The sequence below is a fragment of the Gambusia affinis genome, linkage group LG22 (assembly GCF_019740435.1).
Source record: "Gambusia affinis linkage group LG22, SWU_Gaff_1.0, whole genome shotgun sequence".
NCBI classification, from domain to species: Eukaryota; Metazoa; Chordata; class Actinopteri; order Cyprinodontiformes; family Poeciliidae; genus Gambusia; species Gambusia affinis.
Window position 1 is genome coordinate 11,304,802 of NC_057889.1, and position 20,918 is coordinate 11,325,719.

At 36.3% G+C, this 20,918-nt stretch overlaps 1 protein-coding gene across 4 annotated transcripts; it reads left to right on the forward strand.

The window, feature by feature from the left end:
- The first annotated feature begins 1,261 nt into the window (after positions 1–1,261).
- snx9b (sorting nexin 9b) lies at positions 1,262–20,671 on the forward strand. 4 transcript variants are annotated; one of them, XM_044106660.1, is made up of 20 exons: positions 1,278–1,622; positions 3,811–3,897; positions 5,106–5,180; positions 6,065–6,193; positions 7,611–7,688; positions 9,909–10,071; positions 12,316–12,357; positions 13,575–13,713; positions 13,881–13,965; positions 14,197–14,322; positions 14,467–14,584; positions 14,685–14,815; positions 16,137–16,240; positions 16,349–16,452; positions 16,560–16,637; positions 16,811–16,887; positions 17,892–17,981; positions 19,000–19,114; positions 19,211–19,302; positions 19,453–20,671. In XM_044106660.1, exons 1-20 carry the CDS (start codon positions 1,611–1,613, stop codon positions 19,498–19,500), a joined length of 1,893 nt encoding a protein of 630 aa, XP_043962595.1. In that variant the 5' UTR covers positions 1,278–1,610; the 3' UTR covers positions 19,501–20,671. The 4 variants fall into 4 exon arrangements, with proteins under 4 accessions (XP_043962597.1, XP_043962595.1, XP_043962598.1 ...); XM_044106662.1 differs by lacking the exon at positions 12,316–12,357 and having other exon boundaries at positions 1,262–1,622; XM_044106663.1 differs by lacking the exon at positions 7,611–7,688 and having other exon boundaries at positions 1,279–1,622.
- Positions 20,672–20,918: the final 247 nt, after the last annotated feature.

Here is a 20,918-nt window from a genome sequence, read left to right on the forward strand (position 1 = left end):
GTATAATTTCCAAGAAAACAAGCTGCAACTTTTGATGCTTATGCTCATTTATCTGTTTATATTAGATTCAAATCTCCACATCTCTGGGTTACATCAGAACACTGAAATTCTGTACACCTTTGTTAAAGGTCTCATTATTTCACATCAACAACTTGTGTCAATGACCTTTGTGTTCTTTTGGTCAGTGGATTATAATTTCTGGTTAAATGTTACCCATTCACAGCAGCAGCTCTTCACCATTTGATAATGACTAATTTTTACTGTTTTCCTGCTGGCAGTTCAAATAGAGTCAGGTGTTTGATATATGAGGAGGCGATGAGGAGATGGTGAAGCTGAAAGCTGCAGTATCTTTCCCATTTCCCTCCCTCCTCAAAATGGTTTCATATATCAAACACATAATTCAAAACAACCTCATTTTGTAGGAATGTGAATATTGCAGGGTCTCTAGTTACTGACCTTAAACTCACAAACCATATCAGTTAAGGGAGAAGAAGTAAAGTTTTACCAAATAATTTAAAGAAGGACTGATGATGATGATGATCCTTGAAGAAAATTATTTAAAAAGTGCAAGTGGACAAACTGCATTAAGGGACATAAAGTTGAAACTACAAATTTAAATTACAAGATCAGTTGGGATCGCAAAATTATTTATATTTGCTAAATTCAGATATATATTTTTAGTTCAGACATTTATATTCATAGCCTTATTAATTGGTAGAATTATTTTAACAATAAATGGTTAAATATGAAATTTTTGCTAAATAAAACTTGTCTTGCATTGTAATGTCAATTTCAGTCCAGCAGAGGGAGACGTTGGAATGAGAAACGACTCAAGATGAACATGGGTGAGGTCATTCCTCTAACTGCTGCAGTTGAACTATCTGAAATATGTACAGATAAATAAGAGTGGCTCCCATAAGATTAGTATAGCAACCATGACAATCACAAGTAATAGTCGGAGAGCACATAGATCTTTTAAAAGAGCATTATATTTTAAATGACTATAATACATATATATATATTAGAATTAATGTGTTCTATCCAGAATGATGTCTTACATATTTGACGTATACAATTCCATTATATAGCCTATCTACTTTTGTTATTGTAGTATTGACTGAAAAGAGGGTAAGGAAGTAGGGCTAAAGGGGTGCTTTAACATATAAATAAATATAGTTGTTTTCTTTTTTATATTTTTAATAAAGATATTTTACTTTTAAAATATATATTTTTTTATTTAACTAATTTCAGAGTTAAGTCTGTGGGGAGCCATATCGGACCTGGAATACCTTTCCGGTTTCTCTCCCTACTCAGGTCACTCCCTCCTCCGCGCTGTCAGCAACAGCTCCTTACGCGGTTCAAACTTAGCTCTTTCGCTCCGAATCTGCTCCGTCGTCACTTTTCTTTATTTCTCGACTGTTTTTTAGCTTTAAACTGTTTTTAATCGTTTGTTGAGGACTGTGACGCGAAGACTCGCGAAAGGGAGGACTTGTTGAGTTTTCTTCGCCAGCAGCAGTTGAAGAACAGCGGGGGGAGATGACCAGCTGAGGACTGGGAATCTTAAAAAAACACGGGGCCTGTTTCTGTAATGATTGATCAATGCTGCCACAATGACGTTAAAGGTAAGAATGTTAACTTTTTAGAGAGATTTAGACGTGTTGATCTCGGCCCTGTCCCCTGCTGTTTTCCCTGCCAGTTGTTTTTTTTGTGTTTGTACTAGCAATAGATTCGGGTTGTCAGAGTTGTAGTTTGTCAAGTGTTGTGAATATTTGTGAAACTATATTTCACATTGAACTCATTTTTAAGTATTCTGTAAACGCGTGGTTGCTTTAGGTGTATGGAGTAAAAGTGATACATCTACTTCTGGTAAACATGGAAAATGTGTATCGTCAAGAAACTGTCTTGTGACATTTTACAGCCTCCACAGTACGGGTCATTGCTACTTCCGCAGAATTCTGGGAAATGTAGTCTTCCGGGTTCAGCCGCAGGACAGCTATCTGAATTGAGGAGGAATAATTTTATAATCAAAACAATACAATTAAAAACTAAATAACTTTGCGCTGTTGTTTACATTTTATAAAATTATTTAATATATATTTATATCTCAATATTAAACGTTATTTTGATGCATTTCATTATTTATGAATTATGTGAGATATATTTAGATATAAAAGTAGAAAACAAAACATAAATTCTGTTGGATAAATAATACTTTTGCTTTTTAAAATTATTTTTGTTAATAAAATAAAATAAGCAGAGCTGATGTATAGAGATTATTTATTATGATATGCATTATTTTCAGTTCAGTCCTGTCTGGGAAGTTAAAATAATTTAATGAGTTACACATGTTTATTTTTGATAAAAATGCATAGAAAATCTATTATTTTAATAAGTAAAATAACAGTTCAGTTATCAATATTCTTACAGTCTAGGCACAGGTCACATTTTTAACCTGTATCAAATAAACCATAATTAGTTGTATTTTAAGCAAATACAAGAGGTCAAAGAAAATCAAAGAGATCAAATTGTTTTAAATTAAAATAGTAATTGTTCTTTCAGTAACTTGAATGATATGCCATATTCATTATAACATTAATAATGTTTAGAAAGTCAGTTATTGCAAGTTTATTTTTTATATGTTTAAACATAAATATGGACTAAGTTCCCATTAAATGTAGTGGTAGTTCCCAAGCTTTTTGTGTAGAATATTGTACATTTTGCCTTTGATAGCGTAACAAGTGGATGTTAGCTGACACAAGTTAGTCAGGCTGTGTGTTCTGTTACTATGCATGCATTTGAGTGCCAATTAAAGCTTTCCATAAATCTTGCCATAAAACTTGACTATAAATCACAGGAACGGCATAAGAGAAAAGTTGAGCTGTTACATGTATTTTTCCTGCTTTTCTGACATCAAGTTACTTGGGTTAACAGGTCTAAGATGGAAACACAACAACTCTTCTCTTCAATGACACTCTACAACTTATTCTGATGATTCATTCTGTGTTTCTAGGCCAAAAGCGGTATGTAGTCCTTCCAGCAAATTCTGCGTGTGCCTGGGGTCTCATCCGAGTAGTTCGGGCCAGGAGAGGGAGGCAGCAAGGACATAACCGAATCAGATTCAAAAAAACACCATATCTGGTTTCTTTCAATACAGAAGAGTTTGGGTTCTAGTTATGATTTTCTATGCATACCTCAACACAGCCCAATTTTAAAGCATATGATGCCAATATTTTTTAAAAGCTTGAAGCCTTAGCTTTATATCTAAAATATTAATTATGAACATTTTTCTTAAAAGCACAAAACACATGAAGTAACTTTCCAGTTTTTGCCTATGAGCTTTTTGGTTTCTGCACTTGATAAATACCTTATTTTTGACATGAAGCATTCTAAAAGTACCAAACTGTTCACATAGGAGGTAGAATAATTTTGTTATTCATAATAACAAATATGCAAATCATTTTCTCAAATATTTGAAAAGAAATAGCAACTTTTCCTCCAATGGTGAGGCCTTTTTGCAGTGACTTCCCTTGGTTATAATCCCAGTTTTTACTAAAACTGAAGCAGATTTCTGTTCTGCCTCACATTCCACCGCTGAAAGTTTTCTCTGCGTTCTTTTTTTTTTGTTTGTTTTATTTTTACTAATGAATTGTGGTGCATATACTTGCCTAAAAGAACTAGTTTGACCTGTTTGTCGTTACCCTTATTTTTCTTCACAGCTGTTTACTTGCCACAGGGGCCATTGAATGTCCTGACCATACATTAATGTTTAAGCAACAAAACCATCGATCATTCCTTTTTGTTTGTTCTCAGGCACAGGTTTTATATGACTTCGCCGCTGAGCCCGGCAACAATGAGCTGACAGTGAAAGAAGGCGAGACAATCACTATCACCAACAAGGTAAAAAAGAAAAAAGAAAAAGGGGAAATGAAGAAAAACTAAAACTATCTTGTTATTGTAGACAGGACCCAAGCTTTCATATATTTGTGTGTAAAAGTCACACTCGTTTTAGATTTATCAGCATTTTTACTGAGGAAGGAGTTTGTTTTGGATCATTTTGGTTTAAAATTAAATAATAATAAAAAATGATGTCCTGTATGAAGCTCTATACAATTTTGTCATTGAAAACTGACTCGGCTAAACAGAGCAAGATCACATGATCTCGTGTTGCTCAAGTGGTGTCTCGTAAAATACTTCCAAAGAAGAAAGAAGGGATGAGAGGGGAACAAATGACTGAACAAACATGATGTCATTAGAGTCAGTCGCCAACAGTTCAAAGCTTACTTATACTGTGCTGACCTACATAGTTTTCTAATCTAAGTCTGTCGGAACCAAATCAGGAAGAGTTGGTGTGTGTGTGTTTTTTTTTTTTTGTCATTGCCAAATAGTCTGTAGTTGGGAATTTTATAAATCTTCATGGAAGATCTAGAGCTTCCAAATGTTAGTCTTTCTTTTAAGTTATCTTCTGGAATCTCCTTAAAAGTCGAATGTAACTCACTTATATGACTCCATATAAACTTATGGTGCGTTGAAAAAACTGTTTCACCTGTCGTCGCATTACAACTACAAACTTTATTAGATTTTATTGGGATTTTGTGGTACAGACTAACACAAAGCACGACATTTGTTTTCAGCTGTAAGTGTGTTGAGCAACTTACAGCTGCAGGCTTTTATGATGCCTCAATAACCAGCTTTGGAAATCGATGGAAATTTAACCGTCTTTTTTTTTTTCATGTAGCTTAAGCTCATGCAGATCAGACGGGAAGTGTCTGTAAACATTGATTTTTCAAGTGCTGTGGCAGATACTTATTTAGATTTTGACGAGGACTTTGACTTCACCATTCTAATACAATCAATTGAAAAAACTTTGAAAGCAATGTTTAATTTTTTATTTTCGTTCATTTTTGTATTTTGCACTATGGTGTGCTTCTGTGTCACATAAAATCCCAAAACAATGTTTGGTTGTTGTGTGACAAAATGAAAATCAGGAGAGAAGATTTGTTATCTGGTTTGAAAATCAACTATTCATGCAAAGTAGTGTAGTTTAGGGTGATATACAATCTGTGCTTATTTGTACTAATATTCTGCTGACTCTCCTCTCATTCTAGAGTATTGGAGGAGGCTGGATTGAAGCACAGAACTCAAGAGGAGAAGTTGGACTGGTGCCTGAAGATTACATTGAGGTAAGTCAGAAAGCGCTGATAATGAAGAGAGTTGTGTGGTGAATAATTTAGGAGACATCTCACCTCACACACTATTTAACACTAACATATCCCCAGTTTAATTAAAAGCAAAAGTTGATAGTTGCATGTTGTAAGGTCAGGGTGAGAGGAGTGTGTGACCTCCCCATCAGATATCAGGATGCATATGCTAACTGTGGTGCTGTCCCTTCGCCTGACATTGAAATCACAACAGGATGTTCCTCCTTCAGGGTTCTGCTGATTAGGGTGTTTTTTGTGTGTGTTTGTGTGTGTTTCCAGCGTGATCCGGTTCTCTGACTGCATCCGTGGATATGATTCACTCTAAAGACATTCAGACTGTAAAAGTAAAGTCTGGGATGCCAACTGTTTAGCCTCCTCTGTAAAAACTTTCCTCAACAACTCCCAGAGTAACGCCTCTGTGTACACATGAAAGAGATTAATGGATTCAACTATTCTGACAGTCCAAACAAGCTTGCCTGACCTTTTGTTAACTCTCCAGCTGCTCCACAGCTGTTTAGATCTCATGCCCAACTCTTAAAATCTTCCAGATGATAATCCCAGTTAAAGTTCATGTTTTGACTATTGATAAAACACAGACTCTCTGTTACTCAAGTAGGAACTATTTGTGCCTTTTTAGTATGCTAAAGAACATAATACATAGTAAAATAAAAATAAGCTTTGCATTGTGGTTAAGTCGTAGAGCATATATGGAAGTCACCACCCTGTCACAATTTGTTAACAGAATCTGGAGAAGACAGACAAGAAGGCAATCACATACCTTTAGAAATTATTAAATTATGGTGAAATTACATTAATTTTTTTCCACCTGATGTAAGAAGGTTTTTTTCTTCTTTTTCATTTTGTAGCTCAAAAATGAATTTCCTGCATTTCCAGCAGCATCGACGGCACCCTCTTCAAATGCAGGAAACATCGCGTATCAGGACCTTTCTGTCTTTGATACATTTGCACCTGTATCAACAACTGCACAATACCAGGTAAAGTGCCAAGCTGGTGAAGATAATGTTGCTGACCTGACTTCTCGTTTACTCCCCAAGCTAAATACCACTGCTTAGCCTCCTCATATGTGGCGAAAAAACACAACAATAACAAGCAGACCACCTACCATGTTTCACCAACCACGTTTCTGCTTTTTAAGTGCTCTGAAGAGGTTTTCAAACCTTTTTGTCAAAAGACAACTGCAAACTAATTTCTTTTGGAAATTTTTTTTTCATAGACTTAAACAAAGTAGCACTTAAATTTGAAGTGAAAAGAAACATATTGGTTTTCTTGTCACAAAGGTGTGCATATGTATTCATATGTATTGTTAATCTTTCGGGGTCTGACCTTACCAGCTTTAGAGATTTTGCTTATTTTTCTTAAGCCCTGCCTGATTATTTGAACTCATAAATGTGCTTTGATCTAAATCTGATCGCCTCTAGACGTAAGATTAGTGTAATTGTCCTGATGGAAGCTGAACCTCCACCCTAGTCTCAGATGTTTTTGCAGTCATTAGCAGGTTTTCATGAGAATTACCATGTGTCTCATTTAGTCTTTTTCCCCCATTAGCTCTCACCTTTGATTAGTTGCTTCTCTTTTGCCACTTTAATACAAAGGCTCAATTTTCTCTAGATTCTCACACCTGAGCAGTGTAACTCTGCAGCTCCTACAGAGTTACTTCAGGCCTCTTCAATGGTTTTTTGATTGCGGTTGTCTGCCGTTTTTTAAAATTTTTTTAATTTAATATTATTTGTTTTATTTATTTATCTTTTTGTCTTTATGATGTTTTGTGACTTCATTTTCTTTTGAGGTGTCAGAATTAAAACATAAATACAAATGCACACCACTGTCCTCAGGTCTTTATATCTTAAAATGAACAACATTCATCCTGGTTATTCAAATCCACAATTATGGAACATTTTTGGGTTTGTCTGTCCAATAGAATAATTAGAAATTTAACATAACAAGCTCTAAAATACATTCTTTACATTTTGATGAGGCATTGTATGATGGAGTGGTGTTGAAGAACAAGCAAAAAAAAAAAAGCAGAAGTGTGTTTGATTCACAGTTTTGTCCAGTTGCAGAAGTGAGAGCAGCTGCAGTGAGAGATATAATTTCAAACTGACATATTTTTAAATGTAGTATTGCAGAACTGAGAGGAAATGTTTGAGTGGTCTCTTCTGTCTTTAGCAGCCAGAAGCTTCCACAAAAAAAGAGCACACTGCTGGATTGGTGAAAATGGTTGGGGCACAGTATGTGTAAGAGTCACTGCAGAAAATGTGTCAGTTTTTGCCACTCATTGCTTCTTATTTATTCAAGCGCCTACGTTGAGGCCTCACTTTAACCCACTCTCTGCTCAGTTTTAACCCTCACTGCAGGCATTTTGTTCTCATCTCACCTTCTATTCCCCTCAAGGTGGATTCTGGGGCTTTGAATCCCATGCCAGACACCCCAGACACCCCAGTTACCCCTTTCGTCCCATCCCCCGAGGAGGTAAATACCACTTGGGGGTTGTGAGCATGACAAGAGGCATTAGTTTGAGCCGTCTTGTCTTCACCAATTCTCACCTTGGTCATCTGATCTGCTTTGACACATTCACGTTCTGTCTAAAAAAGCATGATCTCTCACCTTCTTTTTTCACCTTGCACCGCTGAGCAAACAAATGGATGGTTCCAGATTACACAAATCATCATTCAGACTGGAAAATGTGAATCAGGATTCTTTATTAAATATGCATCGAATGCACTTTTATAGACTGATTCAAATTTCCACTTTTTGTAAAGCCAGACATTACCAATTTTATCTGATTCTGATTTTTCTCTCATTGATCTCAAAGTTTTACAGCAAAGACATCAACAGTCGGAAATCTGTTTTCTCCTTTTTGTTACTGGAAATCTCAGCTCAACTCCTCTAGGGCTGCAAAATAATATTGAAACTGTATTATAGCATCATCAATGTGTGCACTGTTAAATGTATCTACAGACTGTTTGCAATGCAGTATTTGCAATATAAGCATTTGCATGCCAATAATACATTTAGGCTGTTTGGTGAAATTCCCCGGCAGGAAGTGATCACACCTGGCAGTGGTGATAAAGCCCGAGTTCCTCAAAGTCTTGGAAGCTTTTTAATCACAGATAAGAATGACAGTGAGAAAAATATGTATTCATCTCAATTGACACCAATGTTTAACAAAACATCACAATTTCTAAAGACGTATTATGAAATTACAGCATTATATTTCTTTTATTAATCAAAATACATTATCATATTTAGCTTATTTCACAACAAAATTCACAAATTTTACAATTTATATTGCTTTGTTTATTGCAAAAGTAATATTTTCCATTTTCATTTTAGAATATCTTTCATTTGTTGATAAATTACACTAGACCATTGAAGCATTCTTTTTTATAACATATTTTATTACAACATTGGAATATTACAGCCTGGATATGTGAATGAGAGAGCTCGCTATGCTGCATCCTGCTACACAGCAAAATTAAACATGATGTATTTTAACAAAACAAAGAGAAAACAAGTACAAAACTGCCTGTTTTTGAGCTTACCATAAACTTTTATTAGCATTTAGCTTTCATAAAAGTAAGACGAGCCAGCTCTATGTCTATCCTGGGTGGTAAATATGGACCTACATTGACTCAAAATCTTCTGCCAGACTGGAAACGTTTTATTAAAGCAGACTTATTTCATGACAGATTAAATAAGTCTGTCAGAAATAACAGTAGGATAAAATAGAGCAACTTCCATGTAATAAACCCTTTTCTCTTCTGAGGTTTCCTTTCCTCACAGACTAAGATGAATTCATAATGTTGGCTGTCTAAATGCTAGTATACCACATGAAATGCCAGGCATACGTCTGTAGTAAACTTCTTCCTTTAGCCTTATATATCTAAAAATTAGTCAACTGTAATTCTGCTGTCGGTGGTCCAATTGACGGCTATGATATATTCACTCTATAGCAGTAGATCAGACCTTTTAATCAGGTCAGAAAATAATTAATCATTTTCTGATTAATTGTTAATCAGGAAATGAGACAATTCCAAGCAGCAAAAATGAAAGCATCCCAACTATTCATTCAGTGACGGCAAAATGTATTTATGATTCATAAAACGGTTTTGACATAAGCAATAATTCCTTGTTTTGATGTAAATACAATAAAACATTTTAAAAAAATTTAAAACAAAATCTTTTTTTTTCATAACTGCATTACGTAATTTTCTTCTTCCAGCAGTTTGCACTAAAGTCTACGTTCAGTCAGCAGAGTTTGGTTAGCAGTATTCAAATTTTAACCTACAAAGACGCACACACAGAGAAATCCGGTTGCATGCTTCTCTATGCAAGTTTTTGAAGCATGGCATGGAGTTTATCTCAGTGCTTATAAGTGCTGTGAAAACATAGTAACCTAAGCGTAGTGTATTAGGTTTGAGCATGTATCTTTCTGCAAATTTGCAACATTTCATCTAATTTAGATGAAAGCTCATTCAAAAAACAACATTTACAGACCAAGCTGTCATTGCTGGACCATTTCTTGATGTATGCTCCGCTGAAGGACGGGTCCGCACCACGTTTAAAAAGCATGTTGATTTAGGACTACTGTCGGCTTCACATGGAACAGACGGTGTCTGTTCTCTCTCCTCTCTGCCATCACAGTCTTCCCTCTCATCCCTCACTGCCTCTCTTGTATGTCTCTCTCAGGCCAGCAATGGTAATGACCCCTGGTCAGCGTGGAATGCAGACAATTCAGGGGGCACAAACAACAACTGGCCGTCTAATCCAGAGGGCACTCAGACTGGGAAGAGTGCTGCTGACCCCTGGGACAATCTATCACAGGGTCACCCTCAGGCTTACCAAGGTCCAGGTAAGAAACAGATTTTTTTAACAGCAGCTGCGTATGTTAGGGTTAGTGTTATGTTAGAATTATGTTTCCAGAGGAGCTTTAAGGTGTGTTTAGATGCTAGTTTGTTTTTGTTTTTTTTGTGTGTGTGCAGTTTAGACTTTATGTATTAAATGTTGATTTTTGTATTAAGTACCAGGATTTTGAACCTGCTAAGTCTGGTGGTAGGGGTGCTAGGGCAGTCCACCAGCAGCCCGTCATGTTTATGTGTTGAAAAATGTTAAGTTACAAACATTTGGAGGTGTACAAGCAAGGCATCATAATTCAGGAATAATAGTGTCTGAGGCCAAAGGACAGGTGCAGGAACGGCACAATTGGTGCACATAACCCCTCACCCAGTACAATGCATCAACTATAAACTTAGCCTAATCTGTCTTTACTGTCACCGTTACTGCTGTACAAATAGCCCTATTTAAAATAAACAATGCTCAGTCTGGTCTAAGGCAAGTAAAGCCTGGTGGCCCGCCAGGCTTATAATATACTGGGGAAAACTTTGATTGTTAAAACCACCTTGTGATATAAAATTTGATGTAGGGCAGAGAAAGAAATGCTGTGTTGTAAATATCAAGTTTCAACTGTATTTCATCATGGCTTTTGTTTTGTTTTCGTCGTACGATTGAAGTTAACTACATATTCCTGAAATGATTTAAAGTAAAACATAAAAACTATGATAATGCCGTCAGTTGCTTACATGTGCAGAAATATGACAGTTTGTCCCATCAAATTATTCTCCGAGTTAATTGTGTCACAAATCTGTCATAAAATGAACTTTTCTTAAGCTTTTACTGAAGACACAAATAGCCACTCAGATAGCTCATAATGAATTTTAGCAGATTTTACAATAACTTCCTCTAGAATAAAATCTATTTGTTGATATCTCATTAATGGACGATAAAATAAAATAAGATCTAGACTACAGGGGCAAATTATTTCCTTTATCTTAGCTCATGTGCAGCACAAATAACCAGAACAAATAAGTTATATTTGCTGTAAACTATGAGGAAATATAAGTTTTTAATTTAAATGGAAGACTAAAGTCTTGTGATACTCATGTGACTATAGAAGCTTATTCAGTAAAGTAAACCCAATAAAAAGTGTCTCCCATTGTGAACCAGGAAGATATAAATCTCTGACACCTCATCACTTTCAGATTTATATAACCTCAGAGAAGAAAAAGCTTTGTCTGTCAGAGATAAATTACAGGCTTCTCATATGGTGATAATGCTGTACCTGTTGCTGCATCTGGCAGCATACCTTTACAGTAAGTGAATTCAGCCAGTTGCTCCAACATTTGTTGGTTGGCACAGTTTTAAAGCCCAACTCACAACAGGTCTCAGTTTGTGTGTTTTGGTAAATATTTCTCATAATCTGCGGATCAGACCTATTAAATACACATTTGTTTAGGTTTCATGCTCTTTTTCATCAGAATAAAATATTCTGCCCTCCACAGCATGCAAACATTATATGCACTGGATTTATTTATTAATTATATCTTGCAAAATGTAGAAATGCACTTTTCAGGACTTAATGTAACATGTATTCTGTACAATACAGTAGAAAATTTAACTAAAGCGTTAGAGAGAAATTGTGTATTAAAATACCTGGTTGGATAAGTGTTCACATACTAAAGCTAATAGTCGAAGCACCTTTTGATTCAGTGCTACATGTTGACTTGGTGTTATTTGGTCTCTTTACTTTGCAAAAGGCCTATCCAAAATATCCAAACATCCTAAATATCCAAAATCTAGGATATTATAATAAATCTTTTCCACAAACCTCTGAGTCCTTGGCCTTGCAAATGAAACTACATTTATTCATGTATAGTCTCATTATGCATTTTTTTTTTCATCATTTTCATCATTGAAATAGTTGAAAAATGAGATTTTCAACTATCTGATAATATACTGAGATTTTCTGATAATATACTGAAATGTCATCTGGTTAGGAAATGCCATTCATGTCTGTGTAGGAGTGAATCTAACCCTGATGCTTTTCCTCTCCCGTGAAATGCTCCAGCTTTTCTGCAGCCTATCGAGTCATAATTTTGTTTTTGCCAGACTGGAAAAGTTAGCCTCACTAATGACTCACAGGGACAAATGACTCCACCTGGATTTTAAATTCTCCTGATGCTTTTTTAACAAAAAAGGAACAGAGGAAATGAGCTGCCATGAGAAAAATGAACAGACTTTCCCCTTTTCTTTCTCTTAGCCAAAGACATCTACCCATATCCTTACCTTATTGATTATACAGGTATCTGCTTCATTGCCCTATGGATGTTTTCTTGTTCTGGTGGGACAAAATGAATTACATTTATTTCTAAAGCATGTGCTTGAAGCTCAATACTGACACTAGATTAACAGCTGTGTCATTAGAAACTGCTGGACACGGTTTCTCCGTGATGTTTTAGAGGATTTTAATTGTCTGTTTTTTACTGCATGTTCTTATATTTCTAACAAACTGCAAAAGAAGTGCAAGATTAAGTTAGCTGCATCTTTTTGTGGCAGCAGTAACATGTTTGCATAATTTATTCACCTGTTAGTTTCAGTCCTTTATAAGTATTGAGGTTCAACATAGTAGATGAACATAATTCATAGCCGAAAAGGAAATATGCCTCCAAATAAATTGTGAAATTAACATGTGAAATGGATGTGGTGTAGTTTTAACCTGCTGGTTTGATGTGATGATTGAGGTGCTCAAATTATTTTTTAGAAAGCATGCTAAATATTTTCAAATGTGAAAAAAAGTTGTATCATTATTACTGCATTTCCTGAATTGAATGGGGAAATATTCTCTGACTCAAGGATTTCCCTTTAACTTAGAAAATTAATCCTGGAATGTACAGGACTGTTTACTTTACCATCACTGAGCTCTTGCTTTGTTTTCTTACTGAGCTTGGACATGTGTATTTTTTAATAGAATTAAATTTGGCCTAAAAAATGTAAACTCTGATTTTGACCCAAGAAAGTGAGACTCAAAGGATTCTCATCTAGTTGCTTTTGTCAGAGATGGGTGTCAACCTTTACATTGACCCAACTCATTTAATATAGCCCAGCTCAGTTTATCACAAATGTATGGCAACTGCAATATCCATGTATGTGACAATAATACTGCAAAGAAATATTTTTGGCTATTATAAGGTGTCACGAGTTCACACTCAGCATGCCAGCAATATTTTGAGAGTGTGAGATGCAAAAGACTCCATCATCTCAGTGCCCAGGATGTTGAAAGTCAGAAAAACATCTGGAGGGACAATAATGAAAATGAGATGAGAGAGGAAAATGTTTTCTTATTGCAAAGGGTATTATCGCTATATTTATCCGCAATATTGCCATCGCATGATTTTCTAATATCGTGCAACCCTATTTTAAGATTCGATTCCACCAATTTTGTTAAAAGGAAACAATTTTAAATATAACTACTGGAGAACAAATGTGACCTTGTCACTCTGAACCAACTTTCTCTCACAGCGGCAGAGGATGATGAGTGGGATGATGAATGGGATGACATGAAATCAACTGCAGGCTACACAGAATCAGAATCTGGGGAAGCTGGTGGAATACAGAGAGGAGGAACGCATGCTTCGTCAATGAAAATATCCCTCAATAAGTAAGTTTTATTAAGTCTTTTGTACATGAGGCTTCAAAATCATTTGTTATAAAGACTAATACAACAAAGCCCGTAAAAGGACTTTGATTCAAATTTTTAAATCATCTGAGTTTATATTGTAGCGATATGTTCTAATCATGAGACTTTTATTCCTATTTTTTTAACAGATTTCCAGGGTTCTCCAAGTCTGGTCCTGAGCTCTACCTTCTTTGCAAACAGATTGCAAAAGGGAAAGACAAGCTGTCAATATATGTATGTGAGCCCTAATGTTAGCCACGTTTCATAAAGATTACATCAACACTATCTGATTTAACCAACCCACAGCTGCACTCGTTATCTCATCTTTGACTTATTTCAAGAATATGCTGTGTTTAAGAACCTAGTACATTTAGCATCACTATCATAATGAGAATGTCACTTTCCTTTGACTGTTTTTGCAGTGCTTGGGTTCTCTTCTAAAGGTTTATGTGTTGCATTGCTCAGGTGGGTGAGGTTGGTCCTGTATGGTCTTACCCAGAAACCCAGATAGACTGCATCGTAGCTGATCCCAAGAAAGGGTCCAAGATGTACGGCCTCAAGAGCTACATAGAGTACCAAATCACACCCAATGTGAGTTTGCAGACTCTTCTCCACAATGCAAAATAAACTCTGCAATAAACTAGAGCGACTGCAAGAAGTCATCTGAAAATAATACATTTAATGTCTTAATTGGATGTTTTTTTTCTACTTGCTTAACATGTTTCTTGTTTGCAGACAACAAACCGACCTGTCAATCATCGATACAAGCACTTTGATTGGCTCTATGAGAGACTCCTGGACAAATTTGGGTCGGCCATCCCAATTCCCTCTTTGCCAGACAAGCAGGTGACAGGTCAGCTCATTTCTACGCTAGCTAGAATTGATTTAGAATAGTATGTTGGTATTTTAAATGCAAGCACCACAATAAATATTTGTTGTTGTTTTTTTATAAGGCCGTTTTGAGGAGGAGTTTATTAAGATGCGCATGGAGCGGTTGCAGGGTTGGATGTCCAGGATGTGCAGACACCCTGTTATTTCTGGCAGCGATGTGTTCCAGCTTTTCCTCACATACAAAGATGAAAAGGTACAATGTATTATATTTTCTAGGAAAATGCATGTTTAGATTGCAAAGCTTAACTGTTCAAACTGACTATATTTTGTCGAAGGAAACAAGCAAATGAGGATTGCAGTCCTCATTTTATTGTTTTTCTGAGGTACAGTGCTTTCAGTATACATATTCCTGGGATCTTGCTACAATCGCAAACTTGGTTGTTCACAGAATAGCATCTTTTTAAATTGTAAATAAAAATGATACATTGTTTTTAAAAGTTTTCCTAATGAAAATCTTTAAAGTCCAGTTATGCAGTTATAACTGGATGCATTCAGGAGAATGTCTCTATTAGTTCTGCATATTTAAGCCTGAAATTCTTCCCAATTCTTCTTTGCAAAATAGCTTATGCTATGACAGATTCAATGAGGAGCATCAATTTTCAAGTCTTGCCACAGATTCTCATTTATATTTAGGTCTGGACTTGGACTGGGCCATTCCAGCACACATACTTTTATGTAAGCCATCCTGTTGTAGCTCTGACTATCTAAGTGTTTCTATCTTGCTGGAAGGTAAAGTTACTGTTCCAATCTTTTCCAGGTTTGCCTTCTGTTTACCTTCAGTCATCTTACCAAACCATGATGCTGCCACCATATTTCACAGAGAAACATTTTTAGCTTCTCGTCACACTCTGTGTTCTATGTAATAATAATTTAATAATAATTTAAAGTTGTAGTTAAGTTAAATGTTCATCTCACCTAACCAGAGCACCTTCTTAAACATGTTTGTATGCCTTGTGGTAAACATTAAACTAGACTTCCTACTTGACTTCCTCTCACCACTGTCTTCCTTTTTGCCACTGTTCTATAAAGGTCAAGTTTTCTGTGCAACATATTCACAAGAATTATTCAGTATTACTATTGATTATTGTTTGAACAGAGCTGTGAGATGTTTAAAGCTTGGGATGTTGTCTCTCTCCTTGTTTGCTCTGTTCCTCATTCTTTGTGGTGCTACTTGTTTGCTAATGTTCTCAGAGGATCCTCAAAGATCTTAGCTGTAATATTACAAGGATGCAATTACACATTTGGTCATGAATTTTTAGATAATTACAAATTTTTTTCACACTTTTCAAATATTTTTCTTAAAAGTGATTGAAAATCATATATTATGGCTCATTTAAAATTATGCACATACTCGGAAAGTAGATCACCTACGTGAGACAATATACATCTCTAACATAGAACGACTTTTTAACTATACAGCTGGGAGAGTCTCAATCAGTTGTAATGTAACAAAATGTGAACATGTTCAAGAGATGACAGTACGTTTGCAAAGCACTATCTTTTGTTTGTGACAGGACTGGAAGACGGGGAAGAGAAAAGCGGAGAAAGATGAGACGGTTGGAGTGATGATCTTCACCACAATCGAGCCAGAAGCTGCAGACCTGGATCCTTTAGAAGTGTGAGTTAAACCCAACTGTCTGAAAAGAGAAAACTTCAAAGAAGCAGCCACTGATGTGCTCGGAGCACATATAGTTAACGCATGCCACATGCATTTCTCTTTTCCCAGGGAGCAGAAATGTGAGCAGTTCAGTAAGTTTACCAAAGCCATGGACGACAGCGTGAAGGAAATCCTCACTGTGGGAAACGAGCACTGGAAGAGATGCACAGGACGTACGTTCACGCAGCTGGGAATCTTAATTAGTGTTTGCTACAGTTCTGAAATTATTGCTTACAACAAAAATCTTATTGTCCTGAGTGTTTCCTCTTATCTTCTGCAGCTCTGCCAAAGGAATACCAGAGAATAGGAAAAGCCTTGCAGAACCTCTCTACTGTCTTCACAAGCAGTGGATACCAAGGTAGACACTCGCACTTCGGCAGCACACTCATGTTTTCCAGAAGACGCTCGTCAGTCTCAAGCTACTATTTTCAGATTACTTTTGTAACTCAGTAACTATATTAAAACAATCAGATGCAGGTTATCAAACAAATGGACAGAATCTGTTGGAAGACATATTTTTATCTGCTGCAGGTGAGTCGACTCTAACCGATGCCTTGACGGCGGCTGGAAAGACTTACGAGGAGATCGCCCAGCTGGTGGCAGAGCAGGTAAACTTTTCATCCTCTATCATATTGATTCATTTCGGAAAGTAGGTCACCTGATACAGCACGCATCTCTAACATAGAGCGACTTCTTCACTCTGCAGCTGGCACTGTCAATCCAAACCACAACGGCGTCTGTAACCTTTTATCTTCTGCTTTCTGTTGAACAGGCAAAATGTTGTCTAGAAAAAAATGGCATGGTTGATGACCTCAGTCCTAGTTTCTAGCATCTGTTTACGTTTCACTTCCATCAGTTGTGTTTGGATTATATCGGTGGTTTTAGCTTTAGCTTTATTTTTTTTATATCATGAACAAAGAAGTGGAAGACCTCTGGTGGTTGAAACATCTCAAAGCTTCTTAAGCTTGTATATCGTTCATTTCAGCTTACCGCATTTAAAAGCATTTCCTGAATACGCTGTGTTCAATGCCTTGTCAGATCTTACTGAAGCAGATTTTGAAAAGGCAGAAAATTAAAACTGATTGGGTATTTTTAGTAGCCTGTTTGATGTTCTGTGTAATAAAGTCAATTCTTGGCTTTTTTTTGATTGTTCCAGCAGCTTTTCGAGGAGGAATTCACTCGGTAAGCTTGTTTTGCTCCTGTGAGTTGCTGGCTATAGTTTAGTGACACATTTTATAGCCATACTCTTGATTCATCACAGGATCCAATGAAGCTGGTATGTTGATAATGACAAAGGTGAATTCCTCACATGGTCAAGGATTAGTGAGAAGTGTCAATGCCACACCTACTTGTGCACTGTAACCAGGTCATCCTGCTGGATATTTGTTTGATTTGTTATGCAGACCATAAATTTTCTCAGCCAGCTGAATGCCGATTTGAAGCCATGGGGTTGTTATCCAAGTCACTTTCCCTATGTTATCCCTTATCATGTTTTTCTCTTTATTTCCTGCTCCAGAGTTTGGTGTTTTTGCTCCTATTCTTTTTTACTTCTGTGAGTACCTTCCTGTTTCCTTTTTACATTTATCACTCTTGTGTTTTGTTTTTTTTTTAGCCTAAGAAAGATCTTCACTTCCTCATGGAGACCAATAATGAATATAAGGGTCTCCTTGGATGCTTCCCAGATACCATTGGGGTCCATAAGGTACATATTTCCCAATACACTCATAAACATCTTTGTAAAGGAGAAATCCTAGATCTGTTAGCACAGCAATATATGAATGGCCTATGCCATATTTCCAGATGTGGGCACAAATGTAGGCTGGTATATTAAAAAGTCTTCTGGTGTTGAATTTAGTCAGTTTAGTCTCCATTCATGTAAAGCCATGGAATCAGATTGGAACATCTTTAAAATGAAGATTAGAAGAGTCTAAAAAGAATAATATAGGAAGTTACTATAAGCAGTTGATTTTATGCTAATCTGCCTAAAAACATGCTTTGTCAGTAACTGCTGTGGAGTTTTAAGCTTCTCGTTGCAGAGAAGAAAGCAGTGGAAGTAGTTCATGGTGAATCTGAAGCAGCATGAGCAAACCTTGTTTTAAAACACAATTTGTACCAAAAAGAAGGGTGAGCAAGTGTTAAGGTGTTCAGTGAGTACAGTTGGAGTTTCTTGAGAACTCACAATATACACTGTAATATTGTGATAACCACAATATTTCCAAATACAGCTCTGGAAAAAATTAAGAGACCACTTAAAATGATCAATTTCTATAAATTTACTTTTTATAGGTATATGTTTGAGTAGAATTGACATTGTTCTTTTATTCTATGAACTACTGACAACATGTCTCTGAAATTCCAAGCAAATATTTAGTATTTATTTGCAAAGTTAATTTATTTGCAATGAACTAGAAGAAAATGAGAAATGGTCAAAATAATGAAAAAGATGCACTGCTTTCAGACCTCGAATAATGCAAAGGAAACAAGTTCATATTTATTTAGAAATAGAAATACTAATGTTTTAACTCAGGGAGAGTTCAGAAATCAATATTTTGTGGAATAACCATGAGATTTTCAGTAGGATTCAATGTAGTGGTCTCTTCATTTTTTCCAGAGCTGTATGTTGGTCTGAACATTAGGCACTCAAAAGGGGTTTATTGAATGCTTTACAAAGCCTGTGCTTGGTTTGTTTAATGTATTTACTATATATTTAATCCCTCCAGGCAGCTATAGACAAGGTGAAGGAAGGGGACAAGCTGGTGGCTGCCAACAAAATTACCACTCAGGACAAAGTAGCCATGTCGAAACGTCTCAGCACCATGTCTTACACTTTACAAGGTAGCGCTCTTTGTTTGCCATTGAAATCCAACAGTGCAGTTTATTGTCTTGTACTGTCTGAACTCACTAGTTTCCCCTCTTGTTTTTGTGACACAGCTGAAATGAACCACTTCCATAGCAACCGTATCTACGACTACAACCGGGTCATGCAGCAGTACCTGGAGGAGCAAGTCAAGTTTTACGAGACGGTAAAGACATTTCATTTTGAGTCTGTTACGCTTTGACATTTACATTGCTTTATTAACTAGGAAGCAGTTGCATAGAGTCTAGATTACAATAATAAACAAATAAGAAATGAGCGTTTTTAATAATGTAACCATTCTTCTCTGAATCTCCAGATTGCTGCAAAGCTGAGACAAGCTCATGGTCAGTTCACTACAATGTGAGAGCAGTCTCACACTACAGGACACAACGTTTAATCAAATCCTGCCAAAAGCGCTTTTGCTTGCGTTGCATCTTTACTCTCTCCCTCTACAATTAAAATTTCACTTCTGCATTTCTTGTACGCTGACCCCATCTCTTCTTTCCCTTCCTTTGCCAACAGTTGCAGCTTATTTTGTTGCTTTCTTCCACCGGCTTATGCACAAATAATGAGTGCAAGAGCTGGAAGTATTCAATGTTTAGGGTTTTCAGGAAAAGCAGTGTTGACGGATTAAATACAACACACTCTGTACAAGGTCCGCAGATTGTAACACAGGATGTCAACATCCTCGTTGCACTTTGAGCAGCCATGATTTCTTTCATTTTACACGAGTTAAACAGCATTAATGCCAACTTTGCAATTTGCAGTCATGCACTGAGGTTTCGTCTACAAAACCCAAAGTTGTTTTCTACTGTCACAATCACATGTAAAAAGCTTTACTACACATTTCTCAGCTGACTGCAGGTTTATTTGAGTCATTGCTTCTGCTTCATGTAAATGTTCATCAGCTTGCTGAGCCAAAGCAGAGGTTCAGCAAAGCCAAAGGCAGATTGTACGTCCTCTGCAATTTCACTGCTGGCAGTGCCTTACTCGATTTCATCCTGCGCTTCCTCAAAAGCTAACAGGAAACTCCACCTCCTTCCTGCATTACACACATTTTTTGCCCCCTTTTAGAAACTAGCGATGTTGTTTGGACCCACTGTTAAGCCTCACTTCACACTCTGTCAAGAAACAAAATGTGCAATGAGAAAAATAAAAAAAAAAAACAAAGTTGTGGTTCATTATTCTTTTTCATTCTTCTTTAATTACTGAAGTCTGAGTCATGTTCAAGTGTTCGGGTTTTGCAAAATTTCCTTTCCAACTGTTGCTCTGAAGAAACTGTCCTCATCTGAAGAGATTGTCACGTTTTAAGTTTGTCTTTCAATTTTTCAATCACCTTCTAATCTTGTTCACTCTTTGTACTTTTTGTCACATCATGTTTAAAAAAATACATACATAAATATATATATATATATTCTATTTGACCCGCCAGGTGCTTCTTCTCATTATATTTTATGTATAGAAGTATTTGCTATATAGTGTCATTGAAAGCACAGCATAATTTGTTTGATTTATTAAACTGATTTGTATTCATATTTGTGAGTGCGTATCTGTTTGAATTAATTCTTACATTGGTTTCTCATCGGTTTACTGAATTACACACTGAGGTCCTTGTTCATTTCAGGAGCTCCTGGCGTAGGCGTGGTAGAGCATAAAAATGAGCTGGTAGCTCATGTAAAAAGTGTGTTTTTGTGCTCTTCTGGTGACGGAAGTGAAAGGGCCCTTTTTCCAACCCCTGCTCTCAGCTATCACTGCTATCAGGTGCAGCTTGATATTTAGACC

Excerpts from the sequence above, each read along its gene's own strand:
- snx9b (XM_044106660.1), top strand. Across the intron at positions 3,898-5,105 it reads CAATCACTATCACCAACAAG|AGTATTGGAGGAGGCTGGAT; the intron begins GTAAAAAAGAAA and ends CTCTCATTCTAG. Across the intron at positions 14,323-14,466 it reads AGTACCAAATCACACCCAAT|ACAACAAACCGACCTGTCAA; the intron begins GTGAGTTTGCAG and ends TCTTGTTTGCAG.